The 19,621-nt window shown below is 43.3% G+C and overlaps 1 protein-coding gene across 2 annotated transcripts; it reads left to right on the top strand.

The window, feature by feature from the left end:
• The first annotated feature begins 803 nt into the window (after positions 1-803).
• Positions 804-18,750, top strand: sec24c (SEC24 homolog C, COPII coat complex component). 2 transcript variants are annotated; one of them, XM_070852465.1, is made up of 24 exons: positions 804-942; positions 2,505-2,683; positions 2,942-3,022; positions 3,790-3,916; positions 5,316-5,482; positions 5,625-6,359; positions 6,442-6,584; positions 9,095-9,203; positions 9,483-9,610; positions 10,556-10,694; positions 10,779-10,894; positions 11,556-11,680; positions 12,035-12,226; positions 12,333-12,426; positions 13,324-13,440; positions 13,591-13,761; positions 13,974-14,070; positions 14,182-14,327; positions 14,426-14,564; positions 14,987-15,105; positions 15,429-15,608; positions 16,547-16,732; positions 17,472-17,561; positions 18,021-18,750. In XM_070852465.1, the coding sequence occupies exons 2-24, from the start codon at positions 2,524-2,526 to the stop codon at positions 18,159-18,161; spliced, it is 3,702 nt and encodes a 1,233-aa protein (XP_070708566.1). In that variant the 5' UTR covers positions 804-942; positions 2,505-2,523; the 3' UTR covers positions 18,162-18,750. The 2 variants fall into 2 exon arrangements, with proteins under 2 accessions (XP_070708566.1, XP_070708567.1); XM_070852466.1 differs by lacking the exon at positions 2,942-3,022.
• The last annotated feature ends 871 nt before the right edge of the window (positions 18,751-19,621 follow it).

Genomic DNA, 19,621 nt, shown 5'->3' with positions numbered 1-19,621 from the left:
TCTGCTTCACTTTAGCCTAGAAAAAAATACACACACAAAGCAATAGAAATTTAGTCCAGTAAATGAGAGGCAGGTTCTATGTTGCCAGGCCTCTGCAGTGTTGGGATGAATGAATACTGGCTCTAATGCTGCTGTGCATCGGCTTCAACATCTCTGATCTTACAGGAGAAAGGATCACTTAATTTAGGCACCCAAAATGGCTTAAATCTGATCACCTCATGAAATGAAGCCAGGTTTGTCATGAATATTCCTAAAATAATTCCAAATTGAACCTGACTGCAAAGGGATCTGGTCCCACATCTGGCAGCCGTGCATGGCATGGGTCCAGACTGGCACATATTTACTGCAGACACTTGGGCCCAATTCAAATGGCTCCTTCTTGTGACATTATATTATCATTTGATAGATGACTGGAGGGATCACCATCGCCATATTGGCTCTTAGCCTAAGGGAAACTCTACAGAGCCAAGAAAGCTGTGAATATGTCTATGGCAAACCTAGTGTGAAAACAAACATTACAGAGCCTGTGCACATAATATTCACTGAGTATGAGTGCCTACCTTCCTTTACTTTGTTCTAGTCACACATTTTTCAATTCAAAAGCTATAAACGGAATTTCCCCTCGGGGATTAATAAAGTATTTGATTGATTGATTGATTGATTGATTGATTGATTATTATTACTATTACTGTTGTTGTTATTATTATTCCTACCTCTCAGTACAGCAGAGGGAGGAGGTGAGCGAGGGGAAGTCGCTCTGCGGTGTCCGGATGTGGACGTGGCACAGCGCTGCAGCAGTTCCGCTGAATGTCCGCTTCTGATACCGAGAAGGGATTAGTGAGAAACACCCCGGGACGACATCGGCTTCACAGTTTGTCGGCCACCGGGTTTCGCAGCTTGTCCCGAGCAGAGGATAGCCTTACTACTTACACCACTTCGGAGGTAGGTTTCGATGTGGAGCCAGTTCTTGTGTGACACCCCGTCCCCGGTTTGACAGCAGAGCCTGGCTTTTTGCTACGCTAGCTAATGCTACGGTACGGCTAGCATCGCCTTGAGAAATAGCTGGCGGTTTCTAGCTTAGCTTAGCTAGTAGGCTAACAGTTGCTACCCCGGGTTGGTCACAGCTGATTCAGCCACTGCTGCTGTCATCATGATTCAAGTTGCCTGGTTGCTAACGTTAGCATGTTAGGTCAATCCCCCACGACTTGGAAGTTTGTTAGATCAAAGATGTAGTTTGGACTCGCAGCGCTTTGTCAGGTCATGTGTTAACTGTGTTTTGAGCTTTTGGTTGATATGTAGCTAGCGAGCTAATGCTAATTGTAATGCGGCACTGAGGTTGTTCCCGTTAGCACATTGCTAGGTTCGCTAGCTTTCCTCCGCTTTCCCATTATAACACTTCAGCCTTACGAAGCTGGCGTTTAACTTTACTTTCATATGTTTCCTGTTTTCATAAATTACATTTCTGAGCGAGTTTAGACTAGTTTTGTTGTGTTTGTCTGAAATTGTGCAACCTAGCTGGGGGACTAGATGTGGGTCACTCGGTAGGCCCGACATACTAAATAGCTGTACGGGCTCCAGCGATTGTATTTCTCGTTGTGGCACCTGCACTGCTGAATTATTCAAAGGCCGCGCTCGTTTAGCCTGTGTTTGTCTGATAGATGATACTCATCACTCATATAGGTTAGGCCAGTCTCCAGAAGCCAAGTTTAATAAACAACGCCACTCGTGCACTTGAGTTAGTGAGGTTAGAGTTGACATGTGATATGCAGGAGTGATCGTGCTCATAAAGTTGACTAACTGACCAAGTTACCTGTCGGTGTCCTCTCATGACTTGACTATTACGACCTGTAAACATTTAACTCATGAGGTCAGGAGACTCAGCACAGTATCAGATATTTAATCTCACCCTCATCCCTGAGAGTCACCAGTGTTGTTGTCTGTGTCTTTAAATAATCAGAATAAGTTTTGGACTAGCATAAGTGACATGTGAATGCCAGCATGGGGACTCTTTGTCTTTGTAGGCAGTTTGTAATACATATATAAAGCATTTATTGTTTCTCAGTATGTATGTGTAAACTTCATGGTCAGTGACTAAGATGCAGTCTGTGGGGTGGGGCAAGGCAAACCTAAAAAGCTAATAAAGGTGTCACTGAACCAGGAATTGTTAACGTCATAAAAAAGTTTAACTTGTGTCTGATTTTACAAAGTCGTTGAGCCAAGAGCTGTGCAGGCTGAAATAGTTTTGCATGCCGTTCCTTTTTGTGAGTTCAGGTGCAGTTGGGGTTCAATATGTCTTCTTAAGACTGCCTTCGGTTCACTTCCTCTGTTTTTAGTTGAAAATGGAAAAGACTGTCACAGCAGCCTTTATCATTTATAGCATTCCTGTCACACAGGCGTATACACCCCAGGCACCCTGGTAGTCAAACCAGGCAGTGGAATCAGGCTAAACAAGTTTAGTCTTCGATTATGGCATTGTGAAATTGTTTTCGTTTGGTTTCATCCAGATTTAGGGATGAACTGAGGATGAATGTAAACCAGCACACTCCAATGGCCTCTCCATATGGCCAGCCCCAGCCTGGCTACAGCCAACCTGGCTACGCACCCCTGGATGGGGGATACCCGGCGCCCTACGCACCCTACAATGGCCCTGCTTCAGCCTACCAGCCTGGGGCTCCACCACAAGGTAAACAGCTGCCCCCGAACAAGTTTGCAAATGAGTGAGTGAGAAACAGTGAGACGCCAAGTCAACTGTGATGTTCACAGAGCCATAACCTTGGAGTGTCCTTCTGCCTGCTTCCCGCCGTGTGATTGTTCATACGTATGTGTGAGAACAGCACTGTGCATACTAATCTCGATTGCCCTCTCATTTCTTCACGTTGCTCCATGCATTTCCCTACATCTCTCTGTATTTGCTTTCTTTCCCTCTTTTCTTGTATTTCAGGGTATTCTCCTTTCACAAGCTTTCCCTCTAAGGCTGTGGCCGCCAACCCAGTCTCTGACCTCTCCTCTCCTCTTGACTTAGGTAACTGCCTCCTCTCTTTTTCTAGCTCATTTCACACTCCACATGCTCTGCAATCATCAAATCCTCTGTGCACCTACAGGCATTATTCTGGCTGCCACATCCTTTTGTCGGCGTACAATAGAAGAAGATCTTTTGGGTGGATGTGATGCCAGGAACTGTTTAGCAAGCCAGTTACTAACCTTTTTGTTGCCAATTTTTTGCATTGCCAACCTAGAAATGTGAACTACATTCTTAAAATGTGAGATAGATGTTCCGAATCTCTGTCTCCACTGGTCTTATTTACTTTCCATTTGTTCACTTTGTATTTTTGATTTGTGTTTTTATTATTTTAATGTTCTTTAGGGAAGGTAGAGCTTGTATTTTGCTTTTTTGATATCACAGTTTCTCATGACTGCAATTTTAAAATGATAAAAACAGCTGACCTGACTAGATTTACTGATTTACCGGCAACATCTTAAAGTTGTCCAAGCCTTGATCAGACAATCGGTCCCATTAATTTAACTGACCTTCTTAGCACACACTCTTTGGCAGCCTTTTTTCAGTATGTAGTCTGGGCTCCTAACCCCAGAGGTAAAGTCAGGGAATGTAATCAGTTAGTTCTAAAAATGTGTTTGGGCACCACAGTGGCCTATAGCCATGTGTAGCTTGCTGCACTAATCTCGTCACATTAGAGAGATTGACATCTGAATGAAATTCAGGATTATTTGCTGCAGAGATGATTATGCTTTTTGCAGGTATGTGTGTAATCTTTCATCCCTGTATTTCAGGTCCAGCCAGGGGTCCTCCTGCCTCTGGAGCCCCTCCAGTCTCAGCACCTCAACCATATAATCAGTACAGTCACAGCCAAGGGGACATGCAGAATGGACCTCCACCTATGACACAGGCACCACCCAGGTAATCACATGCCAATTGATTGTTATTCCCACAAGTCTGTGTAGGCCTTTGGTTTCATAAAACATCGCCTTTTTTAGTAAAATCTACTCACAACTTTTATTATGAAATTAGTTTTTAAACGTGTATGGTATCATTTTTGCAGATGCTTAAAAATGCATTTTCCTTCTTGAGGTGTGTTCACTGGTAGCAGGTTATTGGAATTCTGCAGCTTTCACTTTATATATTCAGCTCATTCAAGCAGGTGATAGAATCCATTTAAATACACCAAATAACTGCACTGACACTACATGAAACCTCAAGACTTGATGCTCCTCCAAGAAGACTGCTATGTGGTTAGTTAGGACTGAAAGTGGACTTCAAACCAACCGAAGCAAATTAATCAAAAACTCGCTCAATGTGATGTGTGTCAAGAAGCAGAACATTATGAACTGTAATAGACAGCAGTTGCTCATAAAAAAGTAGATCTATAGTTCCAATTGCTGCTGATACTCAGTTTTCTTTTTTCTTTGTGTGCTATTATTGAACAGAAGATAAGGCCCAATACTGCAGAGACCGCAGAAAGTCCATCATGCTAGAATGATATTCTACTGCAGCAAACTCTAATGTCAGGATGAACAAATTACCAAGGCTGGCTAATATTTTTCCAAATTCATTGTTTGCGGTTTGCAGCCCTACGCTGTAGTTAAAACACAGGTAGTTCAGTAAGTGCATCATGTTAATCAGTGTGTTTACATGCATGTAAATCACCATGTTACTCAGAAAAATGCTTTTACGTGCACTGTAGTAGCCTGGTTATTGTAAATCCACGTATACATGCAGCAGGTCTGTAGTCCCACACTCTTCTCCCAACAGTATTTTGAAAGCATGGCTTTATCATTAACTGTATTTGGGAAAGAAGATGCTGCGTCAGTTAGTCCTGACTATTTTTGTTTATATGTGTCAGAGCAGACTGACTGGGCAGTTAGAAAGGACAGACAGACAGACAGAGCGGAGCCTTCCCTCACAAATGTTCAGCAGTCAAAGTTGTCTTCTTTTTTAGACTTCTTGAAGCAACTTTGTGTTTGCATCTAGATGGAGAACCCATTGCACCGTGCTGATATCTTCTTTCATTCAGCAATTCTGCTGCTTCTTTCCCCATGTGTCTCTCCAAGTCTTAATACTGCACATGCGTACATATAATGAGCCTGTCAGAAACACAGTTACTCATATACATGGTTTAGAACTCAGCATTCTCCAGGAGAAATGTAGCGAGGGAAACCAGGTTTCTCTAATCCCCTCCATCGATTACTGAAACCAGGTTTCTTGTTTACACGATGTATGAAATCAGCTTAGTGCACAAAAACCGGCTGTAATCTGGTTACTCGACTGCGTGAACAGTGAAAGATTTGTGTGTTTCCAGGCCTGCTGCGTCCCAGCTGTACAATCATGGAGCTGTGAACATGACAGGGCCGCCCCCCTCCTATCCCCAACAATACGGGCCAGCACCCACAATGCAGCAAGTCACTAACCAGATGACTGGGATGCACATCACCTCTGGACCGCCAACCCCAGCAGGGCCAGGATACGGTAAATTTTGATGAACAGTTATGTGAATGGTGAATAGCATGTGATGTGGACGTATCTTACGGATTTAATTGCACGTGTTGTAGATTCATGTATCATAGACTTAATGTCACCTGGAGTAGTTACACTGTCGCTCTCTCCTCAGCTCCACCTCACAGCTCACAGCCGCCTGTCAGTACTGCCTACTCGGCCGCACCTCCGCCCTCCTACAACCAAGCTCCTCCCCCGACGTCCTCTGCCCCATCCCAAGCACCCCCTCCCAGTGGCCCTGCAGCTTCTCAGCAATATTACGGAGGCCCACCACCTCCCTCTCAACAGCCATTCAACTCTTCTCTTCCCCCTACCTCTCAACAGCAGTTCACCTCTTCTGCACCGCCGCCTCCTTCCTCCCAGCAAACCTTTCCACCCTCCTCCTACTCAGGTCCTGTGTCTCCACCCAGCCAAGCTCCTGCTCCCCCAGTGTCCCAGCCACAACAGTCCTTCCCTCCAGCCCAGCCCCCCTTCTCCTCAGCACCTCCACCTGTCAGCCAGCCTGCCTTCGTCTCTGGCCCACCTCCCCCCACACACGGCTCCTTTCCACCTAGGGCACCCCCTCCTTCCTCTCAACCTGGGTCTTTCCCTCCTCCTGGTCCTCCTCCAACCTCACTTCCCTCTGGCCAGTACCCAGGCCCCATGCCACCCCAACAGCAGCCCCCTCCATCCCAGATATCCCCCTACCACTCAGGTCCCCCTCCTCCCGGTGCTCAGATGCCTCCCACTTCCATGGCCCAGAGCAACCACCTGCCTCCAGGACCACAGGGCCCACCAGGCCCTCTTGGACCCCTGCAACAGCCTCCATCTCAGCCTGGCATGCAGGGAGGATACCCTCCTCAGCAGAATGGTGAGCAGACGGCTACTAGATGAAAGCTCGATAGATCTCTTGTGTTTTCTCTATCACTAAGCTACTCTTTTGTTCTCCTCAGGTGCGTTTGGGCAGGTGAGAGGCCCTCAGCCTGGCTATGCAGGCCCTTATCCAGGGCAACCAAACTACGGAGCCCCTGCACCTGCACCGGCTCCTGCTCCCCCTGCACAGAAAAGACTTGACCCTGATGCCATTCCTAGCCCGGTGAGCAAACGCAATCTCACACACTAATACTATTCTAAACCAACACAGAACGTCTTTCAAAATAATGTAGTCTAGTAGAACACCACCTTTACCTATGACCTCAGTAATTAACATTATTAAATGTACACATTTCCTACAATGTCAGCAAAAACTGAACATTATGAATCTCTTACATGAAAGAATTTATGGCAGAAACACAAATTACAAATCACAAATTAACATTTAACATTAAAATGTACACGTGTACCTACCTAATAAAGTGGCCACTGAGTGTAAATGATTTTGCATGTAGCACGTAGGGCTGGGCAGTAAAATGTACTGTTATGTCATCATCACATTGAACTGGATTCCTTGTGATATTTTCCTGCTGTGATATCACGATAACCGGTTCTGTCGTCTAAATGTTTGATAAAAGTTTTAGTATTTTTATCACTTAACAGTCTCAGTTATAGGTCACTATTGCAGTGGGCTTGATCATGCTGTCAAATACATGTTCAAATATCTGTAACTGGACAAACTCTGTGCTGTCTTGTATGGTGCAGGAAGTCTTTTATGGCTTGTTAATGTTGTCTGTTGTATCTATTGTCATAATGCTGCCCTCTCGGCCTGATCTGTCTTGACAAAGAGGGAATTTAAATCTAAATCGGGCTTCCACCTGTTCAAATTTAGAGAAATACAAAAACGTAATTAACGTAAATGTGTTTACTCAGCTTGGTACATCACATTAACAACTGCATATCACAGTATATATTGACTTATTTTTTTTAAGCTCTAGCTCCACAGATGTCTAACAGTAGTATTTTCACTTTGTTTGTAACCTTCTGTAGCCTTCTTTACATTTAGAGCTGCTTAGCATGTGTGTCAAATAGGCGCCTGGTATATAAGCCTACATCTACTTGTGCTTGATTGCCATTGACTACAGCACCACTAATCTATAATCAATACTACTGATCAGTTTCTCTTTGAGTAACAACAATGCTGCCTGCTACTCAGAACAGTCTTGCTGAGTTTTGTCTTCTCACACTCCTTTTTTATATTTTCACTCTTTGTATGTATTTATTTTGTCCTGTTTTGCACAATTTGCTGGACAAACTTTGAATGTAAAGCAAGCGTCTGACATGCCGGCTGTGCAGAAATCAAGACATAGAATAGATCCAGACGCTATCCCCAGCCCAGTAAGTTTCCTGTGTGCCTGCCTTTTCCTCTGCTTCATCATGTCTTCTGCCCGCTTGCACTAATACAGCTTCCACCTCCTGTTCTTTCGTTCTAACCCTTTAAAGTCTGTGATCGTCATAATGTGAAAGATGGGCTCTTGTTGGGAAAACTAATGCTGTGTATTATATTAATGGGTCAGGTATTCCTGGTAATTACAATGTTTCTCCTTTAATTTTCGTTTCCATTAGGACTGAAAATAAACACTTATGTTGGACATCACTGATGCATTTTGGTATCTGATGTATTCCAGCAGTAATGTCTAAACAAGTACAGTCCGAACAAAACATCAGTGTAAATAAAAAGTAGTAGTTTGACATTTTGACAATTTTGTTTGGATACATTTTATAGTGACAGTGGAGAGAGATAGGAAATAGCAAATATTGGCATGCAGCAAATAGTCCGGCCAGTCGGGAATCGAACGTAGGATTCGGCGCACAGGGCGTTTGCACCCATGTGGTATGCGCCCTAAACACTCAGATTTCAAGTTGTCGCTGGATTTGCTCTCCAGATTGATACCACTTGCATGTCTGTTCGCTAAATATGAAGCTAAAGGCAGCTAAATTAGCTTAGCATATAGACTGGAAACAGCTATCCTGGCTCTGTCCAAAAGTAAGAGAATTTGCCAAGTAGCACCTCCAAAAACAACTAATTAATATGTTGTATCTCGTTTGTATTACTTGTAGAGGAATCTGTGCTGAGGATTTATTTTAAATAAAACTTTTGCAAACCGTTTCGTCAGTTTCCCCCTCCATTTATCATCATGTGCACTGGATCCCATAGCGCTGTGTTGGTTGTCTGTTTTTGTGTTTTGTCACAGCAGTCCAACTTAGTTATGATCATGCTCAGACAGCCGCCTCCTTAAATCTTCCTCTATGTGCCCTGCATGCTGGCCTGCCATGTTTTGACTTACCCACAACTCCTTTCATTAACAGCATGCCTCGATAAGTCCTGCCCTTTTTTTCAAGGAAGTGTCATTTAGTTTTGTTTTTAAGTCAGTTTATCATATTGGTGAATATACGCAAATTATTTGAGCATGAATTTGTGACATTTGTCAACTGACTTGACAATGAAACTTGTATCCACTAATATTGATGGGTTTTTATTGTGTGTTTAGTAGCAGCAGATGTGTGCGTATGGGGGTTGTGAGAAATTTGTCTCCTGCATGAGTGTTCAATGTACCTCTTTTCGCCTTTGTGGGACCCAAGGACGATGTCTCCTGTGCACTTACGTGTGTGTATTTGTGCTGTAAACTTATATAAAAGCTGTGATATTTTTGTCCCCCCCCTCCCTCTTAGATCCAGGTAATAGAGGACGACAAGGTTAAGTGCACCGAGCCATTCACCACAGGGGTCAGAGGTCAGGCCCCACCGCTGGTCACCACCAACTTCCAAGTCAAAGATCAAGGTACGCTCTACTTCCTGTAAACACATCCACATCTGGCTGCCTCCCACTTAGGAAGTGTCATTCATTCATTCATTCAGCTTCCTCACCTACATCGTCCAGATGGGTTCAGACAATTAAACTGGTGACCTTTGATTAATGTCTCCCAGGTTATCCTTCAGGTTCCTCACTTCCCCCAACTAGTTATTAGCGAAACTCATCAAAATCAAGTTTCCATTTGAGAAAAGTATGTGGACCTTGTAGAGATTGACATATTAATGGAGAATCTGTGTCTGTGTTTAGGGAATGCCAGTCCCAGGTTTGTCCGCTGTACGGCCTACAATATGCCTTGCACAGCCGATATGGCCAAGCAGTCTCAGGTGCCACTAGCCGCCGTCATCAAGCCCCTCGCCACGCTGCCGCCAGATGAGGTGAGTGCTGCCCCGTCCACTCTCCGCCTTCTCTCTTGCTCTCCTGTATTTTAGATATTGTAAGATATTTTTTGGGGAAAGTGACCACTTTTATTTATAGCATTTTTCTTCCTGGGGATAAATAAAGTGTTTCTGATAGTGGAATAAGTTGCCATTCAAAAGAGCTCTGTATGAATATTTATAGCATATTACCCTTGAGGTTGTTGGCTTTGCTTAGAACTGCAACAATTTGTCAAATTGATTAGCAGATAGAAAATTAATCTGCAACTATTTTGATAATTGATAGTGTTTTTGCCATTTGTCAAGCAGAAATGCCAAACATTTGCTGGTTTTAGCTTCTAAAATGGGATAATTTGATGCTTTTCTTAATAATGTGCAATAGCATACTAAATATCTATATTTCTATAAAGAAAGTCCACAGTCCTGTAAGTGTTTAGATAGATGCCTTAATGTGGTCCCAAAAAACAAGCTTGATTTGCTCTTCACTCACTTCATCTTTATGTTTCACAGTGCAGCTCTATCTCCCGCTCAGAGTTACGTAACAGTTGGACAGTTTTCAACCCTGACCTGATTTAAAAAGATTAGTTTTCAGGGCATTGCCTGATATGTAGTTATTGTCACAGGATACCTGCAATGTAATGTGGGATAATCTGTCTCAAAATCACAAAGGTGGGAGTGGCCTTGTTTCATGCACTCATCTCATGTGTAACCAATATCTATTTGGACTAGTTTTATTACATCACTTTTGCTGGAAAAACAACTTCATATAAAAGAGGGTGTAAATGATTACTGATAAGGGAGCGGCACACATTTGGTAGGATTTTGTCAGGATGAAGTCACACTTGTAGCTAAATTGTTTGAATCGAGTGTGTTGGCCTCACATATCAAGATTATTGGATAAGTAATTCTCTTTCTCCTTTCATCCCAACATCCCTGTCTCGTCAGACACCTCCGTTCTTGGTGGACCATGGCGAGGGTGGTCCCATCCGCTGCAACCGTTGCAAGGCCTACATGTGTCCATACATGCAGTTCATAGAGGGAGGTCGCCGCTTCCAGTGCGGGTTTTGCAGCTGCGTCACAGAGGGTGAGTTTGCGTCTGTCTTCATGTGTTAAAGCTTTTTTATTTAGTCACTGTACTGATGTTATCCATCTGCCCGTTTTCCCGCAGTGCCTCCACATTACTTCCAGCATCTGGACCACACTGGTAAGAGGGTGGACTGCTATGACAGACCGGAGCTTTCGCTGGGCAGCTACGAGTTCCTGGCTACTGTCTACTACTGTAAGGTAAGTCCTGGGATCTCTGCAGAAAATTGACTTTTTGCCCAATGGACTCATACATTTAACGACTGCTGTCATTGTTCTAAGAGCTCTGCTTTGGTATTGAAATGATCTTTCCAATTCCAACTAATAGCTTTAGGGTAGTCCACAGGGGATTTTTATCCATAAATCCTGTCAGGGATCTGCAAAAGTAATTCCCTGGAGGAGAAGCTTATATCGTGAATTTATCACTGGTCACAATTAGGCAATAATGAACAAAGCCATAAACAAACATCTGCCAAAATGATTCAGTTGAGATCAGGTCCGAAGAACTAATGTGAATGAACTACTGTCTGAGCTTGATTTGCTGACATTGGTTTGGTCAACATTTCATTTCATGGGCATCAGTTTGGATGTGATTCTGTGCCGGGCAGCTAACAATACATTTAGTTATCCTGATGGGTACTGATTCGATTTTGGTATTGAAGGGACAGCGAGCTTATAAAACTAAAATAAGAACCTGTGCAAGACTGTGCTCCCACTAAGGGTTAATTTCTATCAAATTATTTATCAGAGTAGTTAAATGTAGTGGAGCATCCTGTTTAGAAAAGAAAAGTTCTAGCACACAGTAATATGTTAGTATTATTTACACATGACTTCATACGTGGTTTTTGCTTGCGTCCAACAGAACAACAAGCTTCCTCAGCCTCCAGCCTTCATCTTCCTTATCGATGTGTCCTACAACGCTGTGAAGAGCGGTATGGTCAGCATTGTCTGCCAGGAACTCAAGACCCTCCTAGACTATTTGCCCAGGTACTCAAACACATAAACGCACAAGCGATGGACAGGAGGGAGGGAAACGCACAGGGAAAGAGTTATGGAAGAGAGGAGGAGAAAAGACAAATGGAACCAATGAAGAATAGACTGATGAAAAACTGAATAGACGAGAAGGTTAGGAAGTGAAGAAATTAATTATGCAGCAAGGAGAAAGTGAGAATTAAGAAAAATGAAGAAAAGAAGGAACAATGAGAATGAAGTGAGGAGATGGAGAGGAAGGAAGGAAGGAAACAAAGATAATCTGAAATGGGAAAATAAGGAACCTCAAGCTCATGTCAAGAAATGCCAATTTGACCATTCTCCCATTTCATCCTCTGTTTCCTCGTTCAGGGAGAACCCGGAAATGGACTCTGTAGTCAGGGTGGGCTTTGTCACCTACAACAAGGTTTTGCACTTCTACAACGTCAAGTCAAGCCTGGCCCAGCCCCAGATGTTGGTGGTGTCGGATGTATCAGACATGTTTGTACCACTGCTCGACGGCTTCCTGGTCAACGTTAACGAGAGCCGGCTAGTTATCGAGAGGTGGGAGGACTTAAAACCAGACATACAGAACTTTGCAAAGACAGGAGTTGTGTGTGTGGACAGACAGATTGATTGGATGTAATGACACACTGTTTGTGTGTTCCAGTTTGTTGGACCAGATCCCAGAGATGTTTGCTGACACCAGGGAGACAGAGACGGTCTTTGGACCCGTCATACAGGCGGGACTAGAGGCACTCAAGGTAACCACATATTTTGTTCAGGTTGGCTACATGTGGGAAGTCTTTCCACATCTTGATAGATTTATTCAAAGGAACCCTGTGGACCTTTCTTATGAACACAGTTTTCGTTTACTTCCAGAAAGACGCATTGTGTACATCCTAGAAGTCCAGCAAACATGATGAATGCATTTCCATTGTAAAACACTTTTAAAACTGACTTTTTGATACCTGCACAGTTGCATCCATTTTTTCTTGGTAGGAGTCTTGCTCTTCCCTGCCTTTGTTGCCCCAGTGCTGCATTTCTTAGCTCATTACTGCCACCTGTAGTTCAGTGAAATTGTGTGAAACCATTGGCATGATTGTCCCTGTACCTTATATTTATAGAGATGCAGTTCAGAAATATGAGAAAGATATTGTTAGGTGTAAAAAGTTTTTTTAGATGTGGAAACGAGCAAGAGAGGGGGGAGGCGTATGTGACAGTACGAAAAGATCAGAGCTTAACCACTTAGTTACGGGGGTGCACTCTAATTTTAAGGTTTAACACAGACCTTTTCCCACAGCATTTTCTAAAATGGTTCATTTGAGGAACTGCACCTTTTTCTTGAATTTCAGTTTGTGATACTTGCAGCTCCTGCAACATTTTGGATTGAAGGGAGCTATTGTGTGAGATTTCTTGTTGTCAATTCGCCTGAGGTGACAAATGGGACATAATTGGCGTCTTCCATGAACCGAACAGCAGTCAAAATCTTGAATTGAACCCTCGAAGCTTTGCAGTACTGGAATTAAAAATGTGTAGAAATGACTCAGTGTCGTGTATCCGGATGCATTAGGGTCAAGATCCAGAGTCATCCTGCTAAGTGTGCACTGTGTCACTGACAGTGACGATGATTTGCATGTTGCTGTGTGTCACTTTCTCAGGCCGCAGACTGTGCAGGGAAGCTGTTTGTGTTTCACACCTCTCTGCCCATCGCAGAGGCTCCTGGAAAACTAAAGAACAGAGAAGACAAGAAGCTGATTGGGACCGATAAGGAGAAGGTAAACATCGGCGTAGCAAGTCGTGCTTTATTGTATAGTATTGTTACAAGGTGATTTGAAGTATGGTTATGTGGCAGCTTAATGTTTAACTCAATTTACTTTACCACAAAGGCTCCACACTGACTCCCCTTCCTCTCCTGTCATCCTCAGTCTCTGTTTCAGCCCCAGGTGGGTTTCTACAACACCCTGGCTAAGGAGTGTGTAGCCCAGGGCTGCTGTGTGGACCTCTTCCTCTTCCCCAACCAGTATGTGGATGTTGCCACGTTAGGGGTGGTGCCCGTCTCCACTGGAGGTTCTGTCTACAAATACACATACTTCCAGGTGAGAGCAAAGCATTCTCTCAATCAGAAACTGTAAATCAGGTTTTCTCACGCATGGATTATATTTAGTCCGCCCACCCGCCCAAGGAGATTTTGTTTTGGATTTACTGTAGCACCTATAACTTTTTTTGGTCTGATGGCATTTTGCTGAAATACCAGCTGGATCGTTTGCCACTGTGTAACATATCTTCATCTTCATCATCTTCATCTTAGGCTCAGTCGGACAGGGAGCGATTCCTGAACGACCTCAGGCGAGATGTTCAGAAACTAGTTGGATTTGACGCCGTCATGAGGGTCCGAACCAGCACAGGTGAGTGTCCCTCCCTTGAAAACCAGAAGAATAGTCTTAGAGATGTGTGAATACTGACTTTCCGTTCCTTCCTCTTCTGCCTTTGTCCTCACCCTCTCCTCCTCCCCTCAGGTATCCGAGCGACAGACTTCTTCGGCTCCTTCTTCATGAGCAACACCACAGATGTGGAGCTAGCGGGCCTGGACTGTGACAAGGCCATCACTGTCGAGTTCAAACACGATGACAAGCTCAGTGAGGAGACGGGGGCGCTAATGCAGGTGTGCAAAAAAACCCTTTTAAGAAGAGAACGCAGACCTTTTGTAAAAACAAAACGTGAACACTTCCTGAGCCGGCTCATTTGTTTGTTTCTCCATAGTGCGCCGTGCTTTACACCAGCTGCAGCGGCCAAAGGCGGCTCCGTGTCCACAACATGGCGGTCAACTGCTGCTCTCAGCTGGCTGACCTCTACCGCAACTGTGAGACCGACACAATCATCAACTTCTTCTCCAAATATGGTGAGAATCAGCTCACACAGCAGAATACCCTCCTCATTGTTATTCAGTGTCAGGCTGTGTGGGCTGGAGCACGTACAGTTCAAATCTACACAGCATTATACTCTGGTAAAAGTCTGAGTAAAGTGTGAGTGGAGGAATGACTGAGTAAAAATACTCTCAAGCAAACAGCTCTTGATAGCTGCTCTTGATAGCTTGCTTGTATTTAGCTTTGTTAGTTTGAAGCAAGGAATCATTCACTCAGCAGCTGCAGGATACAGAAAGTGAAAGTAACTGTAGATGTCTCTGAATTTGACATAAAAAAATCCTTATTTTATCAAATCACGTAGAATTAAACACCTGGAATTGATATTATGAAATAAGTAGTTGATTAATTCCTCATGGCTGTCGCTATTTATGTGTATGTGTGTGTATGTGTGTTGCAGCTTTCCGTGGCATCCTGAACAACCCCACAAAGGCGGTGAGAGACACTCTGGTCAACCAATGTGCTCAGATTCTGGCCTGCTACCGAAAGAACTGTGCGAGTCCCTCATCGGCTGGTCAGGTACTGACAACCCTGAGTGTATATATACGCAGTAGTAGACACATCAAGAATACCTGGTGTTAAACAGGGATCATGTAATGTGGAGGCCATTTTGCATTTCAGTAAATGATTTCTGTGGCTGCATGTTTTTTTTAAAAGATAAGTAGATTTAAAGCACAATCCATGTACTTAGAACATAAATACCACAATATAGACAAGGTAATATGAATATTAAAGTATGTTAGTGTCTCAGATAAAGTTACGAAGCTCTGCCTTCACACATATCAAGTCATCATCAAGTGTTACTTCAAATGTTTACGTTGTGTGTGTGTGTGTGTTTCCAGCTGATCCTGCCTGAGTGCATGAAGCTGCTACCCGTCTATCTGAACTGTGTGCTGAAGAGCGACGTGCTGCTGCCGGGAGGCGACGTCTCGTTGGACGACCGGGCTTACCTGAGGCAGCTGATCAGCTGCATGGATGTGACGGAGAGCCACGTCTTCTTCTACCCCCGCCTGCTGCCACTGGTGAGACCGCACACAAACACACACACATAGCAACGAAAATGTCTCCCTTCACTTTACCTATTGGAAGGTTACGATCGCTTGATTATGGAAGTAAGCCTTGATAAAACCTCTACTTTTGAGCGTTTAGTCTTTAATATGATAACAGCCTGTTATTATTGATAATCAGAATACACCTGCATAATCATGCACTCAGAACAAAGAACCAGAAAGTCCTTTTTTTAAAAAGAAAGACAAAGACTTCCTCTATCACCACTATTTGTAACAGTTACACGTAAACGTAACTATCTGTTTGATTCTCTGGTGGAAAGCGTTGTAGAAATGGATCTGTGTTGTTTAAGGTACCAGTGAGACAATGACATATGATCCAGGAAGTCCAGTTGGAGTAACAGCGTGATGCGTTTAAAGACTTATGAGACGCCAAAGCACCTGACACAGCTGCTGCCATTTCATCTTTCTTGTCATGACCACTGCAATGTTAACAGTAGAAATACGACATTCGCGTTACAAAGTAATCCATTAGGAATGTGCCCTTTGCGTGTGTTTTATTAGCCAATGCTTCACCTTGCCAGACGACTTAATGTTGCACTGCACCAAATGTTGAGCCTTTTTTATGTTTTGTCTGAGGCCACTTTGTTGGCACACCCGCTGCGCCGACAGACCGGCTTCTTGTAGATGAATGAGTGGCCTTTTTTTTTTTCCACACAGAGCCACTATTAGTGAATACACTGGTTCTGGGCTTTCGTCTTCACAGCTCAGTAGTGATGTCTTAAGCTAAAATCTGCACACTTGAGCCATTAAAGAGGCGATGTTGGGTACATGAAAAGTGTGGTGTTTTATTTTGACAGCTCATCATCTTTATTACACACAATTAACTTTTCAACACGTACAAATTAGATCATCAGTAGATGCTAACATCTATCATTGTGTCTGTTTTCCAGATGAAGCTGGAAAGCGGGTCACTGCCGGTGGCGGTGAGGGCCTCAGAGGAGAGGCTGTCTAAAGGGGGAGTTTACCTCCTGGAGACTGGACTCCACCTCTTCCTGTGGGTGGGAGCCAGCGCTCAACAGGAGCTGCTGCTCAACATCTTCGGCACGCCGAGCTTCAGCCAGATCGACCCGAGCATGGTGAGAGGAAACGGATCTGCTTCCATTCATGTTTGTTTACCTTGGCTGGCTGACTCAGTGCCTGCAGCTTAGTCCTTGTTGTGATACACAACAGTGTTAAAACCATCTTTTTAAACAAATGTTTTTACAAAATGTAATATTTATTCAGAACTCGTCTGCAACCTAAAAATGCTTTACAGCCTGCAGTAAAAAGCTTTTTTTTTTTTAATCACCAAATAGCTGTCAGGGGGGCGGAGGCAGAACTTAGAAGTTTTTCAAAATATTAGTTGAGTGTATGTAGTCGTCCTTTCTATTCTGGTGAAGACGTCATGACACGATTCATCCGTGACTTGTGAAGTAAAACATTTTGGAAGTTTTAGCATTTTTGAAACCATGTGTAAAACCATGTCAACCCTCTGTTTCCACATACGGTTAATGAACATTAACTGGCCGTCTTTTTGCATTAGTTTTTCCATGACATTTAATGTTCATCAGCATTTTCAGATGAGTTTTTTTGGTTAATTCTTTGACGTGTACTGTCTTAGTGGTGCAAGCGAGTGACTGATAGTGTATACTGACTTTAAGTGGAATCACATAGTGGCAAAATCCTTTGTTACCCTTTTCTGCATATATTTCCTGTATCCTGACGGACAGTGTATTTGAAAATATTCATATCACCATATTGATGTCGCCCAGCCATATTTCGGCGTAACTGTCAAAGTCGTGCACCATTTCTGAATTTCTCTGCTCTGTGTTTCAGACAAGTCTGCCAGTGCTGGACAACCCTTTCTCTCAGAGACTCAGAGAGATCGTCGACTCCTTCAGAGCACAGCGATCGCGATACATGAAGGTAAACTGTCTCTTTCCCTCTCTGATGTCTTTGAGTCCGAACACTTTGTGTCCTTCTTTTGTTACTTCTGTCCTGTCTGGGGCTGAGTTCAAAAACATTTTTGATATCAGTGCTTGGTTTTCTTTTTTTTAACACCTCACTTTGAGGAATATAAACATGTTTTTTCTGGAAGTCCCTTTTGTCTGTTTTAACCAAAAATGAAAAGAAGTTAACAAATGAAATCCTGTGGGGCTTTTTTTACTGTTTGGTAAACAGTTTATTGAGAAAATAATGAATGAATGTTAATTAATAGTAAAAATAATTGTAAGTTACTGCCCTACTCAAAAGTTATTGATAATTGTAATTCACTTGTACAGACACATTTTGGCTGTAACTGAAAGTGTAACGTGGCTGTAACTAGTGCTCCTGCACTCCTCTTCCTCTTCTCCGTCTGACACTCGTCTCTCCTCTTGGTTGCAGCTGATGGTGGTGAAACAGGAAGACAGAGCCGAGCTGATATTCAGGCACTTCTTGGTCGAGGACAAGAGTGGCAGCGGGGGAGCGTCATACGTGGACTTCTTGTGTCACATGCACAAGGAGATCCGCCAGCTTCTCAGCTAGGCCTACAAATTTCCACCTTCACCCGTTTGACCCCACCACTGACCCCCAAGTCCACCCTTCCTTATGAGAGAAAGCGCTTTATCTTTTTTTTTTTTTTTTTTTTTTTTTTTTTTTTTTTTAAATCTAATAAACTAAAGCTCTCCTTGCTGTCTGTCAGCTGAGCACATGAGACCAGCTGGCAGATCTCGTTGTGTGTGTGTGTGTGTGTGGTAGTGCGAGTGCATGTGTGGGAGGTGTGTATATGTGTGTGTGTGTGTGTGTGTGTGTGAGCGAGTGTCTGATGTTAATAGAGCTTTACTCTGCCTCAAATCTACTGCTCCAACACAGCAGGAGCAAAATAACTGACGAGGAGGGGTAATGTATATACACAAGTGAACAGTTGTATGCAACAGACTGAGTGAGTGACGGAGACGGCTGGAGTTGACTATAGTCGGTGTACTGTCTGTATTACTAGCACTGAAAGGCTGTTTTGGGTGAATAAACGACCCTTGGATAGCAAGCAAACTTTTTATATGATTGAATCCCAATAGAGTGAAGGACATCTACGTACCAAGACATAAATGGAATTAAATAAATGCTGTTCTTTCTGTCTCCTGTCCTTTTAATCATGGCCTTAGTATCCCCTCCCCATGCTGCTCCAATCATCCATAAAGTAAGTGTGTGTGTGTGTGTATGTGTGTGCGCTTCCAGATGTGAGAGGATTAGTCACCCACTGCCCAATTCTTATGTCCTGGTGTGTCTACAGAAAGCATTAAAGGCATATCGTGAAATGTAAAATCTTGTTATAATGTCGACAAGGAAGCTGGAAATGAAGGTGGCTGCTGTGAGTGATAACCAGTCATTACAGTAATTGATGTAATCCAGATTTGCTTCAGTTGAGTTTTCGTTGTTGAGACAAACATCTGGCTCAGATGTTTGGTCACTGATGAGCCAGATGTGCGTTTCAAATTGCTGTCATGGTTCCGTTATGAGGGGACGCTTTCGTTAGTTCAAAGTCTATGCAGCAAAGAGAACGGCTCGACACAAAGTAAAACACAGAATAAAAGACAAAAGAAATCAGACAGGTGTGAACTTTTGATCTCAGCATCACAGCAAAGGGAAATCCTCCGCATGATTACTTTCTGTGGATGATTCTGTCTGCTGATGACGAGTAGTGCCGCAGACTTTATATTCATCAAAAGTTTTGATGTCCAAAATTGTACAAAAAAAAAGCAACTTCCAGCAGACAAATGAGCACAGACTGACAGCAAATAAATGGACATCAGTTAATGTTTGCAATTTTTGAGTTGTCTCCGCACTGATGATGTTCAGTGTGTAAATAAAATATATAATCTGTACAGAATTAATAGAAAATAACGATTTTAAAGACCTGCCTGAACAGCTGTGGTTTGTTGATTGTTGGTTTCTCTGTCAAAAATTGCCTATATATAAAATCATGGCTTTTACTGAAGAGAGGAAGA

Source organism: Pempheris klunzingeri, chromosome 20 (assembly GCF_042242105.1).
Source record: "Pempheris klunzingeri isolate RE-2024b chromosome 20, fPemKlu1.hap1, whole genome shotgun sequence".
Classification (NCBI taxonomy): Eukaryota; Metazoa; Chordata; class Actinopteri; order Acropomatiformes; family Pempheridae; genus Pempheris; species Pempheris klunzingeri.
Note: the sequence above shows the minus strand (reverse complement) of the source record. Positions and strands in the feature narration are given on the sequence as shown.

What these genes read in the sequence shown, in the direction of transcription:
- sec24c (XM_070852465.1), top strand. Translation starts at nt 2,524, where the DNA reads ATGAATGTAAACCAGCACACTCCAATGGCCTCTCCATATGGCCAGCCC. An exon ending in CTCCTAGACTATTTGCCCAG is followed by an intron (nt 11,681 to 12,034) that starts GTACTCAAACAC and finishes TTCCTCGTTCAG; the next exon opens with GGAGAACCCGGAAATGGACT. An exon ending in GAGGGTCCGAACCAGCACAG is followed by an intron (nt 14,071 to 14,181) that starts GTGAGTGTCCCT and finishes TCCTCCCCTCAG; the next exon opens with GTATCCGAGCGACAGACTTC.